The 20,685-nt window shown below is 45.9% G+C and overlaps 1 protein-coding gene and 1 pseudogene across 1 annotated transcript; both read left to right on the forward strand.

Moving 5' to 3' along the window:
• The first annotated feature begins 2,754 nt into the window (after positions 1–2,754).
• Positions 2,755–3,243, forward strand: LOC110300971 (cyclin-dependent kinases regulatory subunit 2-like). The gene is made up of 2 exons (XM_021171168.1): positions 2,755–2,838; positions 3,076–3,243. Exons 1-2 carry the CDS (start codon positions 2,755–2,757, stop codon positions 3,241–3,243), a joined length of 252 nt encoding a protein of 83 aa, XP_021026827.1.
• Positions 3,244–15,333: 12,090 nt separating this feature from the next.
• Positions 15,334–16,145, forward strand: LOC110301433 (annotated as a pseudogene).
• The last annotated feature ends 4,540 nt before the right edge of the window (positions 16,146–20,685 follow it).

Here is a 20,685-nt window from a genome sequence, read left to right on the forward strand (position 1 = left end):
GAAAGGATCAGTGTGAAGTGACGGGAGCATCAGGACATCTCTGACAACCACAGCGTGGGGGCTAAAGCAGGAAGTTCAGAAGTTCACTCACTCACGCACTCATCTTAATAGATGGGAGGAAGCTGGATTGATCAGGTCCAGAGTGGTAGGTGGGGGCTGGAGTGTCTCCTAGAATGGGAATGAGGTGGGAATGGGCTTGCAAGAAAGCCAATGCCGATGTATAGGGCCTGTCTGAGCTGTCCACTCAAAGCCAAAGGTTCCACTAAGGGAAAGGGCAAGGCAGGATTAGATTAGGTTTCAAAAGCCTGCTCTGGTTGTGGTGGAGAAGACAAACAGTAGGGCTGTGGCGGGGAACTTGTGTCCTTAAAGAGCACAGAGGTAACTGGACTGAGAGAGAGCTAATGTCACATCGTTGTCCGTCTGTGAATTCAGAGCTGAGTGAGCACTTCAGAAGTGGAGCCTAGTAAGAGACAGTGGAGTCCCTGTGTGTGTGTGTGTTCCAGGGACACTTTCTCTTCCTTCTCTCTGTTTCCTGGTTGCCACAGGATCAGCCCCTTGGACGCTCAGTGTTTTCCTGTCACCATGAAGTCTTACCTCAGGACTGTGGCAATGGTACCAGCTGACTGTGGAGAGGATCCTTTGAGAGCAAATGAACCTCTTACTTGTGGTTCTAAGTTGATTTTCTCTGGTATGTTTTGCATCAATGGGAGTTCATTGACATCACACACAGCACTCCATTAGAGGTGACACAAGGACAGCCAGTCAGGTGTTCAAGTAGAAAGCTTGTTCCTGCAGGAAGGGTTAGACCCAGCTTTCCTGCCTCCTGTTTTCATTGCCTTTCCTATTGCCCTCCTAGCTCCTGTCTTCCTTCAGAACAATAGTGTCCTTCCTCGAACAGTAGTGTCCTTCCTCATCCGTGGAGTGGGGCAGATCTTCAGAAAGCAAGACTTGTTAAAAAAATAATTAACCCAATGTAAATAAACTTGGCATACACACACACACACACACACACACACACACACACATCATCATCATCCATGAAGTCCCATTATCTATAATTTATTGCTTGAGCTTTTTTTTTTGCAATTTTTATTTATACTTCTCTCATACAATGCATCCCTACCACAGCCTCCCCTCCCTCCACTCCTCCCAACTCCCTCTTCTCCTCTCTCCCAGATCCACTGCTCCTCCATTTCCCTTCAGAAAAGAGCAGGCTTCCCAGTGATATCAACTGAACACAGCATAACTAGATGCAGTAAGACTAGGCACAAACCCTCATATCAAGGCTGGATGAGGCAACCTAAGAAGAAGAAAAGGGTCTCAAGAGCAGTCAAAAGATTCAGAGACAATCCTACTTTCATTGTTAGAAGTCCCCTAAAAAACCCCAAGCTAAACAACCACAGGATGTACACAGAGGATGGCGCACAGACCATGCAGGCTCTGATTGCTGCTTCAGTCTCTCTGAGCCTCTTTGGGCCTTGCTTAATTCATTCTGTGAGCCAAGGTCTCCTGATGCTCTTGACCTCTATAACCCCTATACTTCTTTCTCTCCCCTTCTGCAGGGCTCCCTGTGCTCTGCCTAATGTTTGGCTGTGGGTTTCTGCATCTGTTTCCATCAGCTGCTGGAGGAAGCCTCTCTGATGACAACAGCGCTAGGCACTGATCTATGAGTATAGCAGAATCATTTCATTGACCTTTTTTTTGGGGGGGGGAAGGGGAGTCAATCATGTTAGGTTCTACCCTAGGTCTCTGGGCCATTCAGCTCCCAATTCCTAGCCATTCAGGCAGAATTGAGCATGGGATCTCCCGTGTAATTTGGGCCTCAAGTTAAACCAGTCCTTGACTGTTTACTCCCACAAGTTCTGTGCCACCATTGTCCCAGCACATCTTGCAGTCAGGACAGGTGTGGGCAGAAGGTTTTGTGGCTGAGTTGGTGTCCCAGTCCCACCACTGGGAGCCTAGGAAGCAAGGCTTTTACCACTCCGTATTATCCATGCTCAAGCTTATGAAGACAGTGATAACCTGCCAACAAAGGGTAAACAGATTCACAGTGGATTTCCAGGAGTCTGGAAAGAGCTGTACTTCACTTTGTATGAGCTCATACACATAGAGAGCCTGTAGGCTCCTATTCCAGAGATCAGGTAGCTGTTAGCTCATATCTATGTCCTTGCCACTTCACATCAAGCTGACATTTGGTGGACATGCTGGTGAGCTTGCATTTAGTGACTGTAGAATCTTGAAAACTCAGAAGGTCACTGATTCATTTCTCAGTCTTCCAAGGCAGGAATGTGTTTCAACCTCTCCTGGACATCAGGTGGACTCCGTAAGAGATTTAAGAACTGGCCAAGGTAGATGCAGATTCTCACTTTCAATCACTAACAGGTGCACACCAAGCAGTTTCTCCAGCAGTGCCCTGCAAAGAGAGGCTCATGGCTTCAAGAACATCCCACTCTCACCAAGGGATAGACGCATGCACCCACAGTGGATGCCTAACAGGATGGAAATTGGGTTCTGAAGCAGATGTGAGGGACACTTGAATTCCCTCTGAAGAAATGAGTGAATAGCCCATGTAGATTGTGTTTACAACTGTGGAGTCATACTAAGGAAGCTTGTCTCTGCATGGCTTCGATCAGCAAGAAAGGCTCTTATTAAAAAATAAGCAGACGATTGGAGTCATTGCACCGGCCCTAGGTGGACGTGGGGCCCCTCCCGCCCTGTTTCCTGCTCCTGCTTTCTCCTCTGCGCACCTGCAGGATGGCCCACGAGCAGATCTACTACTCAGACAAGTACTTTGACTTGACGAGCACTACGAGTACTGAGTACTGGCATGTCATGTTACCCAGAGAACTTTCTTTTTTTTTTTTTTTTTTTTTTTTTTTTTTTTTTTTTTTTTTTTTTTTTTTTTTTTTTTTTTTTTTTTTTTTGGTTTTTCGATTTTTCGAGACAGGGTTTCTCTGTATAGCTCTGGCTGTCCTGGAACTCACTTTGTAGACCAGGCTGGCCTCGAACTCAGAAATCCGCCTGCCTCTGCCTCCCAAGTGCTGGGATCAAAGGCGTGTGTCACCACCGCCCGGCCCCAGAGAACTTTCTAAACAAGTACCCAAAACTCATCTGATATCAGAAGAGGAGTGGAGGAGCCTTGGTGTCCGACAGAGTCTAGGGCGGGGTCATTACATGGTTCATGAGCCAGAAGCTTATATCCTTCTCTGTAGACGACCTCTTCCAAAAGGACAACAAAAATGAAGTGCAGCTGGGATCATTTAACCTTCTTCAAATTTAATGTATGTGTGTATATAAGGTAGTATTCAGTAAATACTTGAAAACTGTACAAACCTTTCATCCATACCTGTGCATGCGCTGTATTCTTCACAGTAAAGAGCTCAGTCAAATGCAACTGCAAGTAGGTTGTTTTAAGTTGTTCAAGATAAAGTTTCTTGTGGTTTTTCTTAATATAAATGCCTGTTTTATTTTACCTGTTTTGTTAAATAAAGTTTGTATATTGCATTTAAAAAACAAAAACAAGTAGACAAAACCCCACCCTGTCTCCTGTTTTCTGGCCACTCATTTGCATTCTAGCAGTCTCCCTTGTGCACAAGGCTTTGCTCAGGCAGTCTGTCTAATTAACATCTAAAGAGAAGTGTTACAAGGCTTACAAGTTTACTATTTTCAATTCAAGATCTCCACAAACTCCTTGCCCTGGGGGTCTTGTGATCTTGTGGTCACTCAAATGGCCAGGATGGGAGTTGAATAACAGAACAAAGTGCTCATCAAATGTCCAGGGAGTGAGAGGCAGAGGGGAAGAGGCCAGGATTCCAGCATTTTCTTCAATGTCATGCCCATGACCTCACAGGATCCTAAAGAATCCACCACCATGCTGGCACCCTGACACCAAGCCTTCTGGGGCGTGGGGGTGGGGAGGTAGAGCAGGGGGTAGGGGGGATTCATCTTGGTTTGATTTGTGTTTTTAAGACAGGCCCTTATGTAGACCAGACTGCCCTAAAACTCCCGATGTAGCTGAAGATGACTTCAACTTCAGCTACCTGTCTCCACCTGATGAGATCTGAGTATGTGCCACTAGTTAGGTACCCACAACCACCAGATAAAGTTTCTCTGTGTAGCCTTGAACTCATGGAGATATACCTACCCCTGCCTTCTGAGTGCTGGGATTAAAAGTGTATGCTATCATGTCCTGGTTGTGCCACTATGCTCAGTTTAAGTGGTCCCAGGATGGGATTTAGTCTAGGGATGCATGCGTGATAGGTGTCTTAGTAACTGTTTTATTGCTGTAAGTAGACACATGGCCTAGGCAACTTAGAGAAGAAAGCTTTTTAAATGATTAATTTCAGAGGGTTGGTCCATTGTCATCATGGTGGAGAGAGTGATGGCAAGAGTTGGGAGATCACATCTGGCCCAAGAGACAGGGGGGGGGGGTGTAAAGGGAGGGAGGGAGAAGGGGAGGGGGGGGGGGAGAGAGAGAGAGAGAACCAACCCTAGTGTGGGCCTTTGAAACCTCAAAGCTCATGCCCCAGTACCACCCATCCAACAAGGCCACACCAGTTACTCCAAAAAGGCCTCCTAATCCTTCCTAAATAGTTTTCCAACTGGGAGCCAAGCATTCAAATGGGGGCTATTCTCATTTAAGTCACCACATAGACAAGCAAATTATCAACTGAGTTCTATCCCCAGACCACTCAACTTTCAGATTACAGCATCACTTAGCCAAGTGATATTTTTTACAGGTTCAATATCCTTACCCCTATTCCAAACCAAAGTATATGAGGCAGGGTGAGCTGGTGTCAAGATCCTTGTTACAGGATTGAAATGAAAGGCAGAGAGGCTTAGGATCTGGCCGCACAGCCAGGAGGCACTAGGTCTGAGCTGCCAAGTCCCCTCCCAGCCCCTACTCCTCTCACTCATTGTGAGGGAAAGCTAGGCTCTGTGGGCAAGCAGTGGAGACTCAGACAAGACTTCAAGGCATAGACCCAGTAACAGCTATTAGGGATAGGGTGTAATAGAAGTGGGTCCTGTGTGTTGACCGTCACACATGTCTCATGCTGGCCATCAGTGGCAGGTCTCATGTTGATGGTCAATGCCATGTCTCATGCTGGCCATCAGTGGCAGGTCTCATGTTGGCTCCTCCATGTACACAATTACCACCATCTCATAAACAGGGCTGGCATGACTCTTCCTTTCCATTCACCCATCCTAGAGTCACTCTGCCTGCCATTCCAGGAGCCATTGCCAGGTCAGCCCTCTCCTTGACCTCACCCTGAGAGGACTCACCCCTGGCTCCATGCAAGGGGATTGCCTCATGAGACAGACATCTGCTCAAAATGGCCTTTCCCAAATGCTGTTCTGGGGTGTAGTGCTCTTATCCCCATGCTAAAGCCCTGCTTTTCTTTTAGAGCACAGCTCACTAACCACAACATCAGTATGCCGCTATCTTTCTGTCCTCTGAAGGAAATGTCTCCCAGGCCAAAGGAGAAGAGAGTCTCCTGGACTCAGTGATCATTGGGCTTTAGTCACTTCATGGCCATTCCTCTAAGCAGAAAGCCAGTGAGATATGCCTGAGGTGTCCACAGGGATCCCGTGGCCTCTAGTATGAGGACATTCTAAGACACTGTGAGGAGAGTACTGGGGAAAGCAATGCAGAGTTAAAAGGCCTAGGTGAGGAGATCTTGTCCTTGAGTCTCCATGCTGAGGTACAAGCTTACTAGGGAAGGATGAAAGGACACAGGGTGTGTGGAGGAAGTGTTCCCCACCCAACACCTGCTCTCCAACACAGGCCAACAGGTAGGAGGAAGGAGAGAGGCAGCCTGGGGTGGTTTGTGAATTACATAGTGTGTGGCCTAGATTTCATATTGGCATGTGTGTGTGTGTGTGTGTGTGTGTGAGAGAGAGAGAGAGAGACAGAGAGAGAGAGAGAGAGAGAGAGAGAGAGTCCCGATGAGGAGATGTGAATACCAGGCATGTCTTGTCTGTTTTAACTGGACCTCTCTCCTCAGCCCTGGCTGGTGACAGGCCCAGCATAGGCTCCTTTTACTCAGTGAGATTCACTTTCCCCCACAGAGAAGAGCAGCAGTACTGAGCTGATGGGGGGAGGATGGGATTCTAACTGAAATGTGCTAATTCAGAAGATGAATATTATTTTGAATGACACCAGAAGGTTTCTGTGGGTTGTGCCTTAGTGAGGGGAGTTCTCCAAAAAGGAAGAAGCCCAACTTCTGTGAGAATGGTGTGATCTTCTGGCCTGTTTTCTCCTTTCTATGGGATGTGAATGGGGTTGGGGTCCTTTTCCCAGAGGGAGGGTGCACACAGTTACAGTGAGGGAGGTAGGACCGTGGAATCAGCATAGAGAATCCTGGACCATGGAGAGGTCAGGGCTGCAGGCTGGGGACTTAAAATGGCTTACTCTAAAAATATCTGACACCTTTTCTCAATAAAGCACAAAGAACACATTCCATTGAAGTTAGAAGCAAAGAGTGACAACCCCCCAAAAGTATCTGGTTTGAGCAAGGATCAAAGTTAGCTAAACATGGACTCAGTGAACAATGGTGAGAAGACCCTGGGGACACAGCATGCCTGGTGCTCTGTAGTCCAGAAGCAAGCAAGCTGCCTAGGACTCCACTGTGGGCTGTAGGGAGGGCACTGGGTCCCAGCTGCTTACTATTTGAATGTGTTTCTCCCACCTATGATCCTTAACTTCTGCACAGTTCTGCTATTCCTCCTTCAAACCTTAGTTCAGCCATTTCCAGCTCCTTGCTGACATGGCTAATCTCTGCCCCTCCTCCACAGTTCAGAGCTGAGAGCCATCTATGTGTGTGCTTGTCATTTGTTCACACCCCTGTCCCCTTCATTAGCTCCAAGATCATCATAGCGCCATTGTGCTCTATAAGACAAGTGCAGAATGGATGGTCAGAGAGTACCATTGACCTTGAATTAAAAATTAGTGGAGCCCTTGGTCTCTCCAAGTGGGTTCGTCAGGCTACACTTCTCTGGCAGCAATTTCAAAAGCAAATGCTGGTTGTTGGAAACTCACTGAGTTATTTCATTTTAGAGAGAAGATAGATAACGTCCCAGGAGTACATCAGAGCAGAGCCATATGCTTGGGTTCTGACCCATTTCAAAATAACCGAATTACTCTAAAACAAACATGTTATTTTGACATTTGTGTGTGGCAGGCACTTATGTGTGAGTCCATACATACTTGTGTGCAACATGCATGTGAACTCCCAAGCTTGCAGTAGGCAATTATCCTCAGTGTTCTTCTACCTTATTCATTGAGGAAGGCCATTCAGTCAAACCCAGATCTCACTGATATGGGTGGTCTCACTAGCCAACTTGCTCTGGGGATTCCCTTTGATAACGTACTAAAGCCGGAATTACAGGCCTAGCTGGCATTTATGTGAGCTCTGGGAATCAGAACGCTTGTCCTCACACTTCCTGACAAGTGCTTTAACCACTATTTATCCCCCCAGCCCTCTCATTTATTACTTTTTTTCTGAGCAAGCTTTGAAGAATTGTGTTCAGATACGGGAAGAATGGCCCTTGCCAATTAGACCCTGCCAGATGTCCCCTCAGCTAGACAGTAATTCCTGTTTATGAGAATATTTACCCCTTTCATTCTCCATTAAAACTGACAAGACGCAGACCCTAAATGCCTTAAACCCAGCAGGCCTGTGGTTTGTGTCACATGCTCTTGAGGTTCAGCATCACTTCACAAAATAAGCAGATAGGAGATACTACACACACACACACACACACACAGAGACACACACACACAGAGACACACACACACAGACACATACACACACAGAGACACACACACACACACAGACACACACACACAGAGACACGTGTGCGCGCGTGCACGTGCGCTCTCGGAAAGAGACGGGGTAGGAGTTGGGGTGGGGATCTTTTAAAGGTAAGATTTGTACGTCACAAGTACCTGGTTTCAAACAGACATGCCGTTCTCCTTATTGCTAATTGTGGATGGAGACATTTTCCCTTGAGCAACAAGGAATCAAAAGTTGGCTATGACCATTTTCCCTGTGGGTTCAAGTATACTGGCAGCATGCAGACTACACCAGGCACTGCTTCAGAATATGGCCTCTTTTCAGAGGCCTTTCCAACAGTTTTTTGGTCTCTGTTTTTTGGACACTAAGCCTCATGAGGGTGACAGATGAACAGGGATGCCCATTGTTTCTTCTGGACCACTTTTCAATGACACAAACTAAATGTTGCCTCCCCCTTTTTTCCAGCTGCTGTGACACCTTCGTGTCCCCTGTTTTCTTACAAATGTCCCTTCTCCAGAGTTTCAGAGAGAAGATAGGACTTAAGTATTTCCTTTGTCAGGAATTTGGGTTTCAGAATCTGCCAGGTCTTGGGCTTAGCATGGAGAAAGCAATGTGAAGGTCTCAGGCCCCTTTCCTCCCAGCTTCCAGGTTGTTTAGATTCCACTTGAGGGGTTCAGTGTCTTCCTCTAAGAGTCTGACCCTCAAGATGGAGTGCCTGCACTGCTCCTGTGTGGATCTGTAACAACTGATCTCAGCAAAGCTCTTCTCAGACTGTTGGCTGCGCTGCCCCTGTATCTCAGAGGCAGTGACCAACAACTTGTCTAGTATTGTCTGTGTCAGAAAAAAAAAAATGTTTGAATCATTTTTTTTCTGGAGTATAATTAGCCCCAGCTTGTTCCTGCATCTCCACTGCACTGCATTCTCACTTGTCCTTCACCTGGATGACACAACAACCCTATCCTCTCCCCATCTCTGCCCCTGCTCCTCTCCATCCCCACACTGTTTCCAGTCACATTACTATTCTACTGCAATCTGAAAGTGGAAACCCTTGGCTAAGGACGCATGCTCCTATTGCTCTCTGAATTGGGCAGAATTCCAATCAGAACTTTAAGGCCCCTGGACCCTCCCTTGCCTCCCTTTCCCCTTTTCAATGAATGGTTATGTTACTAGATTTTTTTTCCTTGCACAAAAATGCCAACCGAGTCCCTGCATTTGGAATGTTCTTCCTTGCCTGCCCCCTGGGTAACAAGTGTTGGCTTTTGATCTAGCTGTGTGAGTGTTACTGAAGGAGAATTTTCTAGTCTCAGTACTAGGCAGGTCATTCAGCGAAGCTTCTAAAGTACCCTGTACAGTTCCTGCACCATCTGTGGTTATCTGTCTGATGGGTGCTTTGGGACATGCCTGCATGGCTCACTGACATACCCCTGTGATACACTAGGAAGGCCCTAGACACATCTTGGGGGAAAGAGCCAAGAGTTGTTGTGAGGAAGGTCCTAGCTTCTTTCCCCAGGTCTGCCAATTCTAAGCAGAATTGATCTTGGTTAACTTGTCTTGATCTCACCTAAAAAATGTGCATGATGGGACTGGAAAGGTAGCTCAGCGAGCTGTAGAGTGCTTGCCTGGCATCCGTGAACCCCGGGGCTCCATCCCTAGCTCTATATGAACTAGATGTGGTAGTTTGTGACTGCAATTGCAGGACTCCAGAGGTGAAGCAGGGGAATCAGAAGTTCAAAGTCATCCTCTGTTACAAAGCAAGTTCATGGACAACCTAGGCTGTATGAGACCCTGTCTTAATAAATAAAGTGAATAATAATCACTTTGTACTGAAGATTGTTGGAACCAAGTGATAAATGTAGCTTGCAACAGTTTGGAAGGTGCAGGCCATTGCATGGCTGTGGAATTTCATGTGTCTCTTGCTTAGGTTGGTCGTTTAGCCTGACTCTCATATCGCAGGTCTCTTAGCCATCATGACTTCCATTCTGAATAGCCAGGGGAATGCTGGTGCCCTTGACTTGGTTGACTCTGGCTAATAAGTGTGGGGTGGTAGGGCAGAGGGATGACGCAGATGAAGACTGTTGAATGGAAAGGGAGCCAGGTCCTTACTAAGGAGCACCTTTGCCTCACTTCCCATGGGAGCCCTCTGCCCTTGTGAAGGTCCTGTCTTAGGCCAGTATGATTTCACACCTGCTCTGTCCCCAGGATCAGGTATCCTACCCACATTCCCCATTTTCCTTCTCTTCTCCTTGGGACTGATGAGTGATACATTCTTTAGAGCAAGGCATCAGTTCTGTGATAATCTGCTGAGCAATAGCTCTCCTAAGACTTCAGTAGCACACAGCCAAGCTCAAGGTTGCAGAGTAAGCCATAGCAATGGTGGTACCCTGAACTGCCTCTCAGGGTCCCTATCCTCGGACACACTGAGCCACAGCAGGCCAGATGAACAGCTAGCCATTCACTTTCTGCATAGGAGATTTGATTAGGAGTTGGGGTTCTATTCCCATAGGCTAATAAAGCCCAACTGACAGCTGGGCAGAGTGTTACTGAGGCCTGGGGTCTCCCAGGCTCACAGCAGCATAGACAGAAAACATGTTCTCATAGCTGTAAAGCAAGCATCTTGTCCCTTGTTGACTAGCAATTAGAATGAGTTCCTTTTCTTAATTACTTACTGTCAATTAATTAGAGGCTGTAGAAAGAGCTAGGTCCCAGTATAGCTGAAGGGGAAGGAATCACTCAGCAGTGTGAGCACTGGGCAAGGGAATCACAGAGGCTGGGGACTGAGGACACAGCTCAATTAGAAACTGGCTTGTTGATCCTGCACAAGGATCTGGGTTTGGATGCCCCTCACCACCTGAAAGCCAGGCATGCCAGGATGGGTACTAGAGGATCTAAGGTTTGCTGGTCAACCAAGTTCCTGGAGAGACGGCACCTTGAATAATATGGCAGAAAAAAAGACTTAGGGAGTGGGCGATTGGAGGAAAGATTTGATGTTGACTTCAGGCCTAGAGAGAGAGAGAGAGAAAGAGAGAGACACAGAGAGAGACAGAGAGAGAGACAGAGAGAGAGAGAGACAGAGACAGAGAGACAGAGACAGAGAGAGAGAGAGGATTAGGGCTGGAGAGAGATGATTCAGTGGTCAGTGGTTAAAAGCACTTCCTATGCTTGCAGAGGACGGAAGTTCAGTTCCCAGCACCCACATCTGGGGACTACATCCACCTGTAACTTCACCTCAAAGGGCTCCAACTCATCCGGCCTCAGCAGGAACTCACGCTTACGTGCATATACCCTCACAAAGACACACAAAGACATACCCACAACTTAAACATAATAGAAATAAAATGTAAAAGAGAAATCACAGAGGCTGTTTAAAACTTCTGCCCAGCACATCTCTCATTTGCTGAGCTCTCTCTCTCTCTCCCTCACTCCATGCCCTCTGCTGTCTCTCAGTCTCTCTTCTCATCTTCCTTTGGTTCACTTTGGCAAGAGCAGGAGAATTTCTTCTAAGAAATAAAGATGCCCTATAGATTGGTCCTATGTAGCACTTCCTGGCACAGGGGCCAGGATGTCCAGCCAACCCTCAGGGAGCCACGTCCGGCCTCTCCAGTGCTAGACTTTGCTCCATTTGATCCCAACCACATTCCCTCATCTCATTGTCTCTGGCAGAATCCAGCCCCTTTGTGTTTCCTTCTCTCTCCTGGACCCACTTCCCATGTCCTTGTGGTCATCTGTGGCTGGGGTAGACAGACACACGCTGTAATCACTGCTGCTAGGACTCCACTTGTAGTGGCGTATAGAGAGGGAATCTGGTGGGGAGCAGGGCTGTCTCAGAAAAGGGGCAAGTCCCAAGAGATTCTGGACTGTGTCAAACAGTGTCATCAAGGGCCAGTGCTCATGCCCCAGTTCATCTGGGACATTGTTTAACAGCAAAGCCATTTGGTTGGTAGGAAAGAAGCAGATATGACATCCCTCGGGTCGTGCTCAGGCACTTGGCTTCAGGCAGAAGTGACTCTTGTCAAAAGGAGTTTAATATTATATGCTCATTAGCCCAACACCAAGTAGAAAGCTGGTTTCTACAGAAGGCTTCAGTAGCTAAAGAGAAGGCAGGTCCAGGCACAGAAAGCCCAGGTCAGAGACAGCCTCACTGGCGTCTCAGGAACACTTTCCAGGAATTGATTGGGGGTGGGGGAGGGCTGTGGAAAGCAAGGAGCACTGAGTGATCAAAGCCCCAATGGAGAAAGGAATGTTCCAGCACAGAATGTACAGCTCACATTCTGATAAGAGCAGAGAGAGACACAAAAGATAATGGGGCCAGAGCCGGGAATTCAACCTCCGCCAGCCACATTCTGACCAAAAGGAGCTACTGTGACTCTCAGTGTCTTACGTAGCTGCTTTATGTGATGTGTGAACTAGTGTGCCTCTCACTCAGGGTATGGGTTCATCACCAGCAAACTCCACTGTGAACTTCACAGAGTATTCCCCACACTATGTCATGGGCATTTGTAACCCTGGGTCAGGTTCTGAGGTTCCAAGGCCTCTGGGGTACCTCTCCTCATACATCTGTGTCACTGTAGCTCAAGAGTGGCTGGTGTTAGAATCTCTCAAGGTCACAGGCAGCTGTGACTACCTGAGGACTGGACATCTCTCTGTTATGGTGCCAGAATGTTTAAGTGCTCAGAAATACTCACCAGGGGCTGGAGAAACAGCTCAGTGGGTAAGAACATGCATTGCTCTTGCCCGCACACTGGATACCCCATGACTACCTGTACCTCCATTCCTGAGGGATTCGATGCCCTCTTTGGGGCCTCATACAAGTTTTGTGTTTCAGGCATTTGATTATTCTCCTCTCCTCGTAGATGCCGACTTTTAAAACCAGCATTGGAAGCATTCAGGGTTCGCCTGTAGAAAATACTAGTTCTGCAGGACTGTCTGGACAGCAGACAGCCATCTCCAGGCGAAATCATCAGCCCTCCCTCCCTTCCTCCTCTCCTGCCTCTGTTTCATTTCTGGTTTTGCATTTTTGGAGACAGAGTCTCATGTAGCCTAGGCTAACCTTAAACTTGCCATGTAGCTAAGGCTGGCCTTGAACTCCTGATCTTTTTGCCTCTCTTTCCAAATGCTGGTCTTGTAGGCCTGTGTCCACAGCGGCTCCTTGTTCCTAACCTAAATGGAAAAGCCACTTTAGTATCCAACGAAATGGGTTACAAAGCATAGGAGTTTTTGGATGCTTTTGGTGAGGCCAAGAATTTTCAGTTTTCCTTGCTTCCATCTTTGTTGCCTTTTTTTTTTTTCAGTGTCAGCCAGTTTAATAAAAATAAAATTTGTCATTTTTGCGTTGAATTTCCACCATTAGACAAACACGTCTGGGTTAATTGCTAAGACTGTGTTGCCTTTTTAATCCACAAACAAGTGCGAAGTACTTAGCACCTGTTCAGTGCCTGCATCCTGCATCCACCATCTCATGGGAGACCCCTTTTAATCTGCTGTTTGATAAATAACTCTGAAAGTTTTTCCCAAAGCTAGATATTCTATGCATTCCTGGGGTATTAGCCTTATTTTAAAAATGTTTCCTCTGGATTTGCAAGTATTTCAGATTTTTTACATAGATGTTTCTAGGTGGAGTAGCATATTCTGTCCTTGACTAGCTTAAGAATCTTATTATACTGACTCATAAAACAAATGGAGTGGCTTTGTCTTTGTCTATTATCTGGAACAACATGTGTAAGACGAGATGATCTGTTCTCTGAGCACAGCCATCTTTCCTATTAGTCTCCTTTTTGGGAAAAGATGTTTATGATGACCAATGCTTCTTGCTTTTTTCCCCTTTTTTATCACACTGGCAGAGTCGATATAACACATACCAGGTCCTCCTCCAAGCTGTTGGTTTATTAACTAGTGTTCATTTGGTCAGTGTGGCAGTTTTGTGGGCAGTTTCTATATTTGAGGAGAGACGGTGAGGAGGGAGCAGGTTTCTTGTCAAGCTCACTATAGGAGCAGAGCCAAGCTCAAACCCAGCCAGTCTGCATTCCAGCCGCCGACCCATGTGCTTAACGCCACACTGCAGTGAGATTTTTCTACTCGCTTTCCTGACAAAGTTTTGTCAGTTTATATATTTATTTAAAATTATACAGTGATGTTTCATCAAACAGATGAAATGTGCTCCAATAGCCTCAGTGTCCACTCTTGCTGAGCCTTAGTTTTTCATTGTTATTGTGCCTCCCGTTGCTTATTTATTAATATTACTATTATTGTTATGTATGTGGCGGGGGAGGCGGGTTGGAAGTCAGGGGACAACTCTCTCTTTCAGTTTATGTGAGTTCTGGGCTCACCCGTGCATCGGCAGGCTGTGAGCAGACAGCTTTCCGGGCAGAGGCATCTTGCCTAGTCTGTGCCTGCTTTTTAAATTCATGAGTTATGCTAAAACTTTGTTCTCCTAGTCTACCCCTTCTAAGTGGTAGGTGTTTGAGGTGAGGAGGCTGACTGGGAGATAAAGGTACGGCATCCATATACGAGCACACAGAGCCGAGTCAGACTGGCTCCGGGACTGCATTCATTCATGTATTCCATGTTGGAAGTTTCCACAATGGAATGTTAGCAAAAAGAAGAGAATTTTTTTTTTTTGGTTCATGTTTCTGCTGGATTTTACATTTTAATTATTTTTCAGAAGGGTATGACTTTATCTTTATTCTCTAGTTCTTTCTTTAGGATTTCTTTTTTTTTTTTTTTTAATTTCCCATCAAGTGCTTATCTAGGGGTTATGGTCAGTCAATCAGGGTGGAGTGCTTGCCTGCCATGCTATGGACCCCAAGTTCGGTTTCCAGGATGGCCAGGAGAAAAACAGCTTAGTTAAATAATGTTCAACTTTACTTTTTAATGCGCATATTAAGGAAGGCCACACATTTCTCTGTAAATACCAATTCTACTTTAATCTTACAAACTTTTCAGCATGTAGTATCTTTTTAATTTTTAGGAATTCCCAATATGGTGTTTTTTAACCTAGGGCTGTTTCCAAAGATATCTTATAGTGTCAGTTATTTGCAACTAATGTAGATGAACTTTGCCCCCTCCTCATTAAATCACGTTTCATAACTACTTTTAAAATTCTCTCTATAGGGTCAGTGAAATGGCTCAGCTAAACCTGAGTTCAATCCCAGGACCTGCATGGTGGAAAAAGAGAACCAGCTTCCACAAGCTGTCTTCTGATTGCTGCATACACACAATAAATAAATAAATAAATAAATTCAATACCATTATTTGTACTATTATATTTATATCGGACACAAGGTTTTATGCTGACTCAGGCTGACCTTGAACTCTTGATTTTCCTGCTTCAGCTTCCCAATGCTGGAATTAGAGGTGTTATTAGCACCACTATGCTTGGTATGAGTACATCCTTTTGATCAATGTTTGAGAAGCTCATGTTAGCCTTTTTCCATTCTGACCGGAGCGCAGCAGGCTCATGGACCAGTGACACCCAGAAATTGAGAGGTTTTTGGCACCTAGGAGGTTGTGCACAGTTGCTCCATGACTGTCATCATTGTCACAAAGTGAATATATTGAATTGAACCACAAACAATATGGATATTGTTTGGACTACTATGAGAAAAAGAGAAAGAAGGAAGGGAGGGAGGCCCATGACCTTTCAAAGAAGGCAAAAATAAAAATTGGCCTGAAGGCTAAGCTCTACCATAAGCAATGCCATGCCAAGAAAATACAAATGAAAAAGACTATTAAGGTGAATGAAAAGACAAACACCAAGCAGAAGGATGATGAGAAGACTCCACAGGGAACGGTCCCTGCCATCCCCGCCAATCTGCTGGACAGAGAGGAAGCCAAGAGCAAAAGTATTTTCTAACATGGTTAAGCAGAAACAGAAAGAAAAGGTGAGAAAATGAGAGGCCCCTCTACCCAAAATTCGTGACCAAGGAGAAACAGAAGTATTGAAAGTTATTCAAGCAAACAAAAGAAAGAAAGAAAGAAAGAAAGAAAGAAAGAAAGAAAGAAAGAAAGAAAGAGGAAAAAGAAGAAAGAAGGCATGGAAGAGAACGGTTCCTAAAGTCTGCTTTGTTGGCGATGGCTTTACAAGATAACCACCTAAGTATAAAGGGTTCATTAGGCCAATGAGCCTATGTTTCCAACAAGCTACCTTTGTGTCCCAGTGCCCAGTGTGGAAAAGAATCCATCATCCCCATTATATACAACCCTGGGTGTGATCACCAAAGGTACAATTACTGAAGTGAATGTGAGCAAGTTGGGCCTTGTGACACAAGGAGGCAAGGTGATTTGGGAAAGTATGTCCAAGTTACCAACAATCCTGAGGTCGATGGGGGCACAAATGTGGTCTTGCTGGGTTGATAGTGACGTCGTACAAGTTATTCTCCTCAGTACTGAAGACTACACACTGTCAGGAAAACACCATTACTAGGATCTTTCTGAACTACCAAGCAGCCTTACCTCATGTGCAGTCATCAAGAAGTATTGTAAAGGAAAATAAAACACTGCCAAATTTGAAGAAGAAGAAGAAGAAGAAGAAGAAGAAGAAGAAGAAGAAGAAGAAGAAGAAGAAGAGGAGGAGGAAGAGGAGGAGGAGGAGGAGGAAGAGGGTCGCGTCTGCTCTCAACCAGCAAGAACGACAAGACCACCAGTTCTTCTAACAGCAGTTTATTCAGCAAGCTTCAGTCTTCATCTCTCTCCCTTCATCTTTTTCTCCCCTGAACCCCGGGCCTCTCACTCTTATATACTCTCAGCCCCCATCCACTCACAGCAGGCCACGTCACCTCACCAGGCATGCAGCTTCAGCCAATCAGGACGGCAGGGGCACGTCTCCATTAAATATGGACTTGTTTACACTGCCAGCATCATGGTGCACCTGCACAGCTCTCAGGATGGTCGTGGCTTATTTTCAGGTGTATGAGGAAGTCAGGTGCAAGTCATAAGACTTAGCTGCAGTCCCGGGCGCCATCTTGGGACTGCTGCCACACCCGTTCCCCACATCTTTCCCTTCTTTCTTTTTTGGCAGAGAGAATGTCTGTCTTAGATTGCCCCCTGCAGCAATGCCCCTTACCCATCCTTGGGAGACAAACAGCANTGGTTTGATCCCTGTCTTAGGTTGGTGACATGCCCGGGGAGTCTTATCCGTCATTGACTACTTCTCTAGCATGCCAGGCCACATTTGAGGAGATTGTCCTGTCTGCATGTAGCAGGTACAACAGAAGGCCAGGACGCTGATTAATCTATGGTCTGATCTTGATTGCTGCAAGCAAGCCTCATGGGTGAAGGTAGAGGTCTGATCCCCAGTGTGCAAGCATAGGGGCCCTACACAAAACCATCCCTTGGGCTCATCACCCAGAGAGGTCTTGGCCAGCTCCCGTGTCGTTTTTCCTGGGGGAAGGGAACTAGTACACTGAACCTTCATGCAATCAGACATGCCTTCCACAGAATACCAACAGCAAGCTATCCTCTGTGCAGTGCTTAGCCTCACAACCCACGGCATAACACAGCATTATTTTTTTAGGGCAGCAAGCCATATCTGAGGAGATTGTCCTGCCTCCACTGCGGCAAAGGCCTGTGCCACCATGGCGGAAGTGCAGGTCTGCATACACTGCACCCGACACATGCGCCAAACACACAACACACACACTATTACAAGCATATATCCCAGGGCTCCCATCAGCCCTGNGGCAAGGGATCTTATAAACAATAAACACAAAAGGAGGCCACATACAAACAGGCATAGCCTGAAAAGAAACATTCCTTCCTCCAGCAAATTGAAATACAGAAGTTTCAAACACATTAGNACCATTCCAATAAAATTTGCATTATCCCAGGCCCCTCCCGCCACCTGGCTTAAGGGGGAAAGATCAGTGCAACTACCATTCACCCCACATAACAACCATACATATAAGGGGCACTGCCCAAGGTGGAAGGGAATCAGGAACACTCCTACAAAAAGGAAGGGGGGCCCATCTAGGTTGGGAGGGTATAGTGCCATTGCCCTTGGATATACAGGCAGGCCACACCCCTCGAATCCAGGTAGCTTTAGTAGATACAGCTGAACACAATTACTCATCTGTGAAATATTTTGAATCATCTGAAAACACAACAATCCCTTTAGCTGAAGAAGCATAGAAAAAAGGCAACTGTAGCGAAGCATTAGATGTAAAGAATTGAGGAAACACTTGAATGCGTCAATGGCATGGGCCTCGGGAACACACGTAGCTCTTCAGTTCTCACTAGCGGGAGCATTCCCAGCCACAGGAACATCCACGTCCTCATAGCTCTGCTTGTTTTGAATTGCTCTGGTCAGCCATTCTGGGACCCACAGCTGTTGTCGGTGATCCTGGGGAAACACACAAACAGACCCTCTCTCCCAAATCAATTGAGAGTGCTCCTCTCTTACCTGATTCAGCTCCTCACTGCCTCTCTGGAGTTCTGCACCAAATCTTTATCTATCTTCTATGCAATTTCTCACTAACTTCCAGACTGGCAAAACCCCTTTTGGTAAAACCCCCTGTTCCTCTGCAAACCTCAAGTCCCCATTGTGCTTGGTGCAACTTGTCCCAAAACCGTGAACCTTATAGTCTTAATCTGAGAACTTAACTTGTCCCCATGGTTTCACTTTTACCTTGTGCCTGCTTCCTGGCAACTTTATATTCGCCTCTGTTTTATCCGAGATCCTTCCCAAAACTCCTGGGGTCATAAGTTTCGCTTACCGTGAACTTACCCTGCCGGCAAACACTGACTGCTGAAAATTCTGAACTCTTTGGTGGGGGAGTCCAGTCCCCGTATGGGCCACCATTTGTCATAAGACTTAGCTGCAGTCCCGGGCACCATCTTAGGACTGCTGCCACATCCACTCCTCACAGAGAAGGAGGAGGAGGAGGAGGAGGAGGAGGAAGAGGAAGAGAAAGAGGAAGAAGAAGAAGAGGAGGAGGAGGAAGAGGAGGAGGAGGAAGAAGAAGAGGAGGAGGAAGAGGAGGAAGGGGAGGGGGAAGGGAGGAGGAGGAGGAGGAGCTCATGTTAAATCCTCCTTGTTTAGCCCTAAAGTGAGGGGACACTAAGCTTGTCTTTGTTGCTCAGACAGCCACTGATCAGGGCCAATAAGGTAAACAACCAGTTGGGTGGTTTCTCTGATTCTATTTGCCTACCACTGCTCACTGCTGAGTGGAGGTTTTGTATCCTAAGTGTATAAAATACCTTTGTTGGCTCTTTTTCCTCCTCTCAATGAGTTCAACTATGAAGATGGTTACAGGGGGCTGGAGAGATGATTCAGCCATTAAGAAAGTTGGTTGTTCTTGAACGAATGAACTTGAGTTCAATTTCCAGTTTTCATTTGGCAGCTCACTCAATATGGTAACATCTGGTACCCTCTTCTGGCCTCTTCTGGTGCCAGACAAGCATGTGGTGGACAAAAACACATGCAGGCAAAACACCTGTACATATTACAATAAATTAAAAAATGATCACATACACAAAACTTTATTTTCTAATCCATAGGGATAGCATTATTATCTCTAGCTTCCTTCTAACAACATCAAAATTTCCTCCAAATGTGCTGTTTCTGTTGCCACGTTGATGGATAACCATCAATTAACGCCGATACAATTTAGCTTTGCCAAGCCAGTATGTCTTCTTTACTCAAATGATTCCTTTCTGTGGACCTCTCTTCTATCTCACAGAACTGCACTCTTTAGAAGGTTTTCCAATAACCAAGAAGAGAGCCTTTGTCATACTTGCAGTTTTGAATTGCTCATTCTTGAAAGACATAGCTTTACATAGAACACTTGCTTCATAGGTCTTTTCTCCTAGAAGTTAAAGCTGCTATCTTACTTTGTGCCTTTTTGCTACCTAAGGTCTTGAGCACTTCCTCCAGTCTCGGTATTCTGCAGTCTGAGTGTGGTGCTCCACGTGTATTCAAATGCTTGGTCTCCAGTTGGTGAGACTATTAGGAAGGATTAGGAGCTGCAGTGGGGTTGAAGGAGGTGTGTCACTGGGGCAGCCTTTGAGCCACTCCCAGATAATGCTTTCTCTGCTTCCTGTTTATGGATCAAGATGTGAGCTCTCACCTGTCTCTGATACAGTGTCTTTGCCTTGCCATCATGAACTCTAACCTGAAACTGTAAACACTTTTCTGAGTAAGTCCACCCTGGTCATGGTGTCTCATCACAGAGATGGAAAAGAAACCAAGGTAATGCTTTCTTAATTTTTCAGTGACCATATATTCTAAGTTAGAACACTCTTAGGTGTTGCTTTTTGAGCTTGCTTCTACTTTTGCCACTTTCTCTGAAATTTCTAGGGCATGTGTGTCTGACACTGTCTCTGATTGTACCCTGGGTGACACCTGAAAGCCAGCCTTCTCCGTATGAACTTAAAGGAGCCCATGATCATTTGAATATACAAACTTTAAATGCACGTGGCTTAAATACCACCACGACATCTGAAAGCACACAGCAAATCGAAAATAGAGAGATATGGTCTTTCTAAAGGCTTCATATACTATACGTTGACTTTTAAAACAAACAAAAATACGAATGACCAGTTAGCTTCAATTTGTATTTACTTACTAATTCAATAAACACATGAAAGTAATGCCAGTAACAAAAGCCATCCTTTTTGGCTTGGTGGAATATGCAAACTCTACCATAGTGCCATCCTGGGAGCAGGAGAAGCTGGCAATGTATATTAACAGCTTCTAATGTATTCAATGTATAGTAACAACTTTTTTTTTTGAAATTTTTTTATTAGGTTATTTTCCCAATTTACATTTCCAATACTATCCAAAAAGTCCCCAATACACTCCCCCCCACTCCCCTACCCACCCACTCCCACTTTTTGGCCCTGGCGTTCCCCTGTACTGGGGCATATAAAGTTTGCAAGTCCAATGGGCCTCTCTTTC

Source organism: Mus caroli, chromosome 9 (genome assembly GCF_900094665.2).
Source record: "Mus caroli chromosome 9, CAROLI_EIJ_v1.1, whole genome shotgun sequence".
In the NCBI taxonomy this organism is placed as follows: domain Eukaryota; kingdom Metazoa; phylum Chordata; class Mammalia; order Rodentia; family Muridae; genus Mus; species Mus caroli.

Coding starts and splice junctions, on each gene's coding strand:
- LOC110300971 (XM_021171168.1), top strand. CDS start 2,755: ATGGCCCACGAGCAGATCTACTACTCAGACAAGTACTTTGACTTGACG. Junction 2,839..3,075: donor AGTACTGGCATGTCATGTTA/CCCAGAGAACTT, acceptor CCACCGCCCGGC/CCCAGAGAACTTTCTAAACA.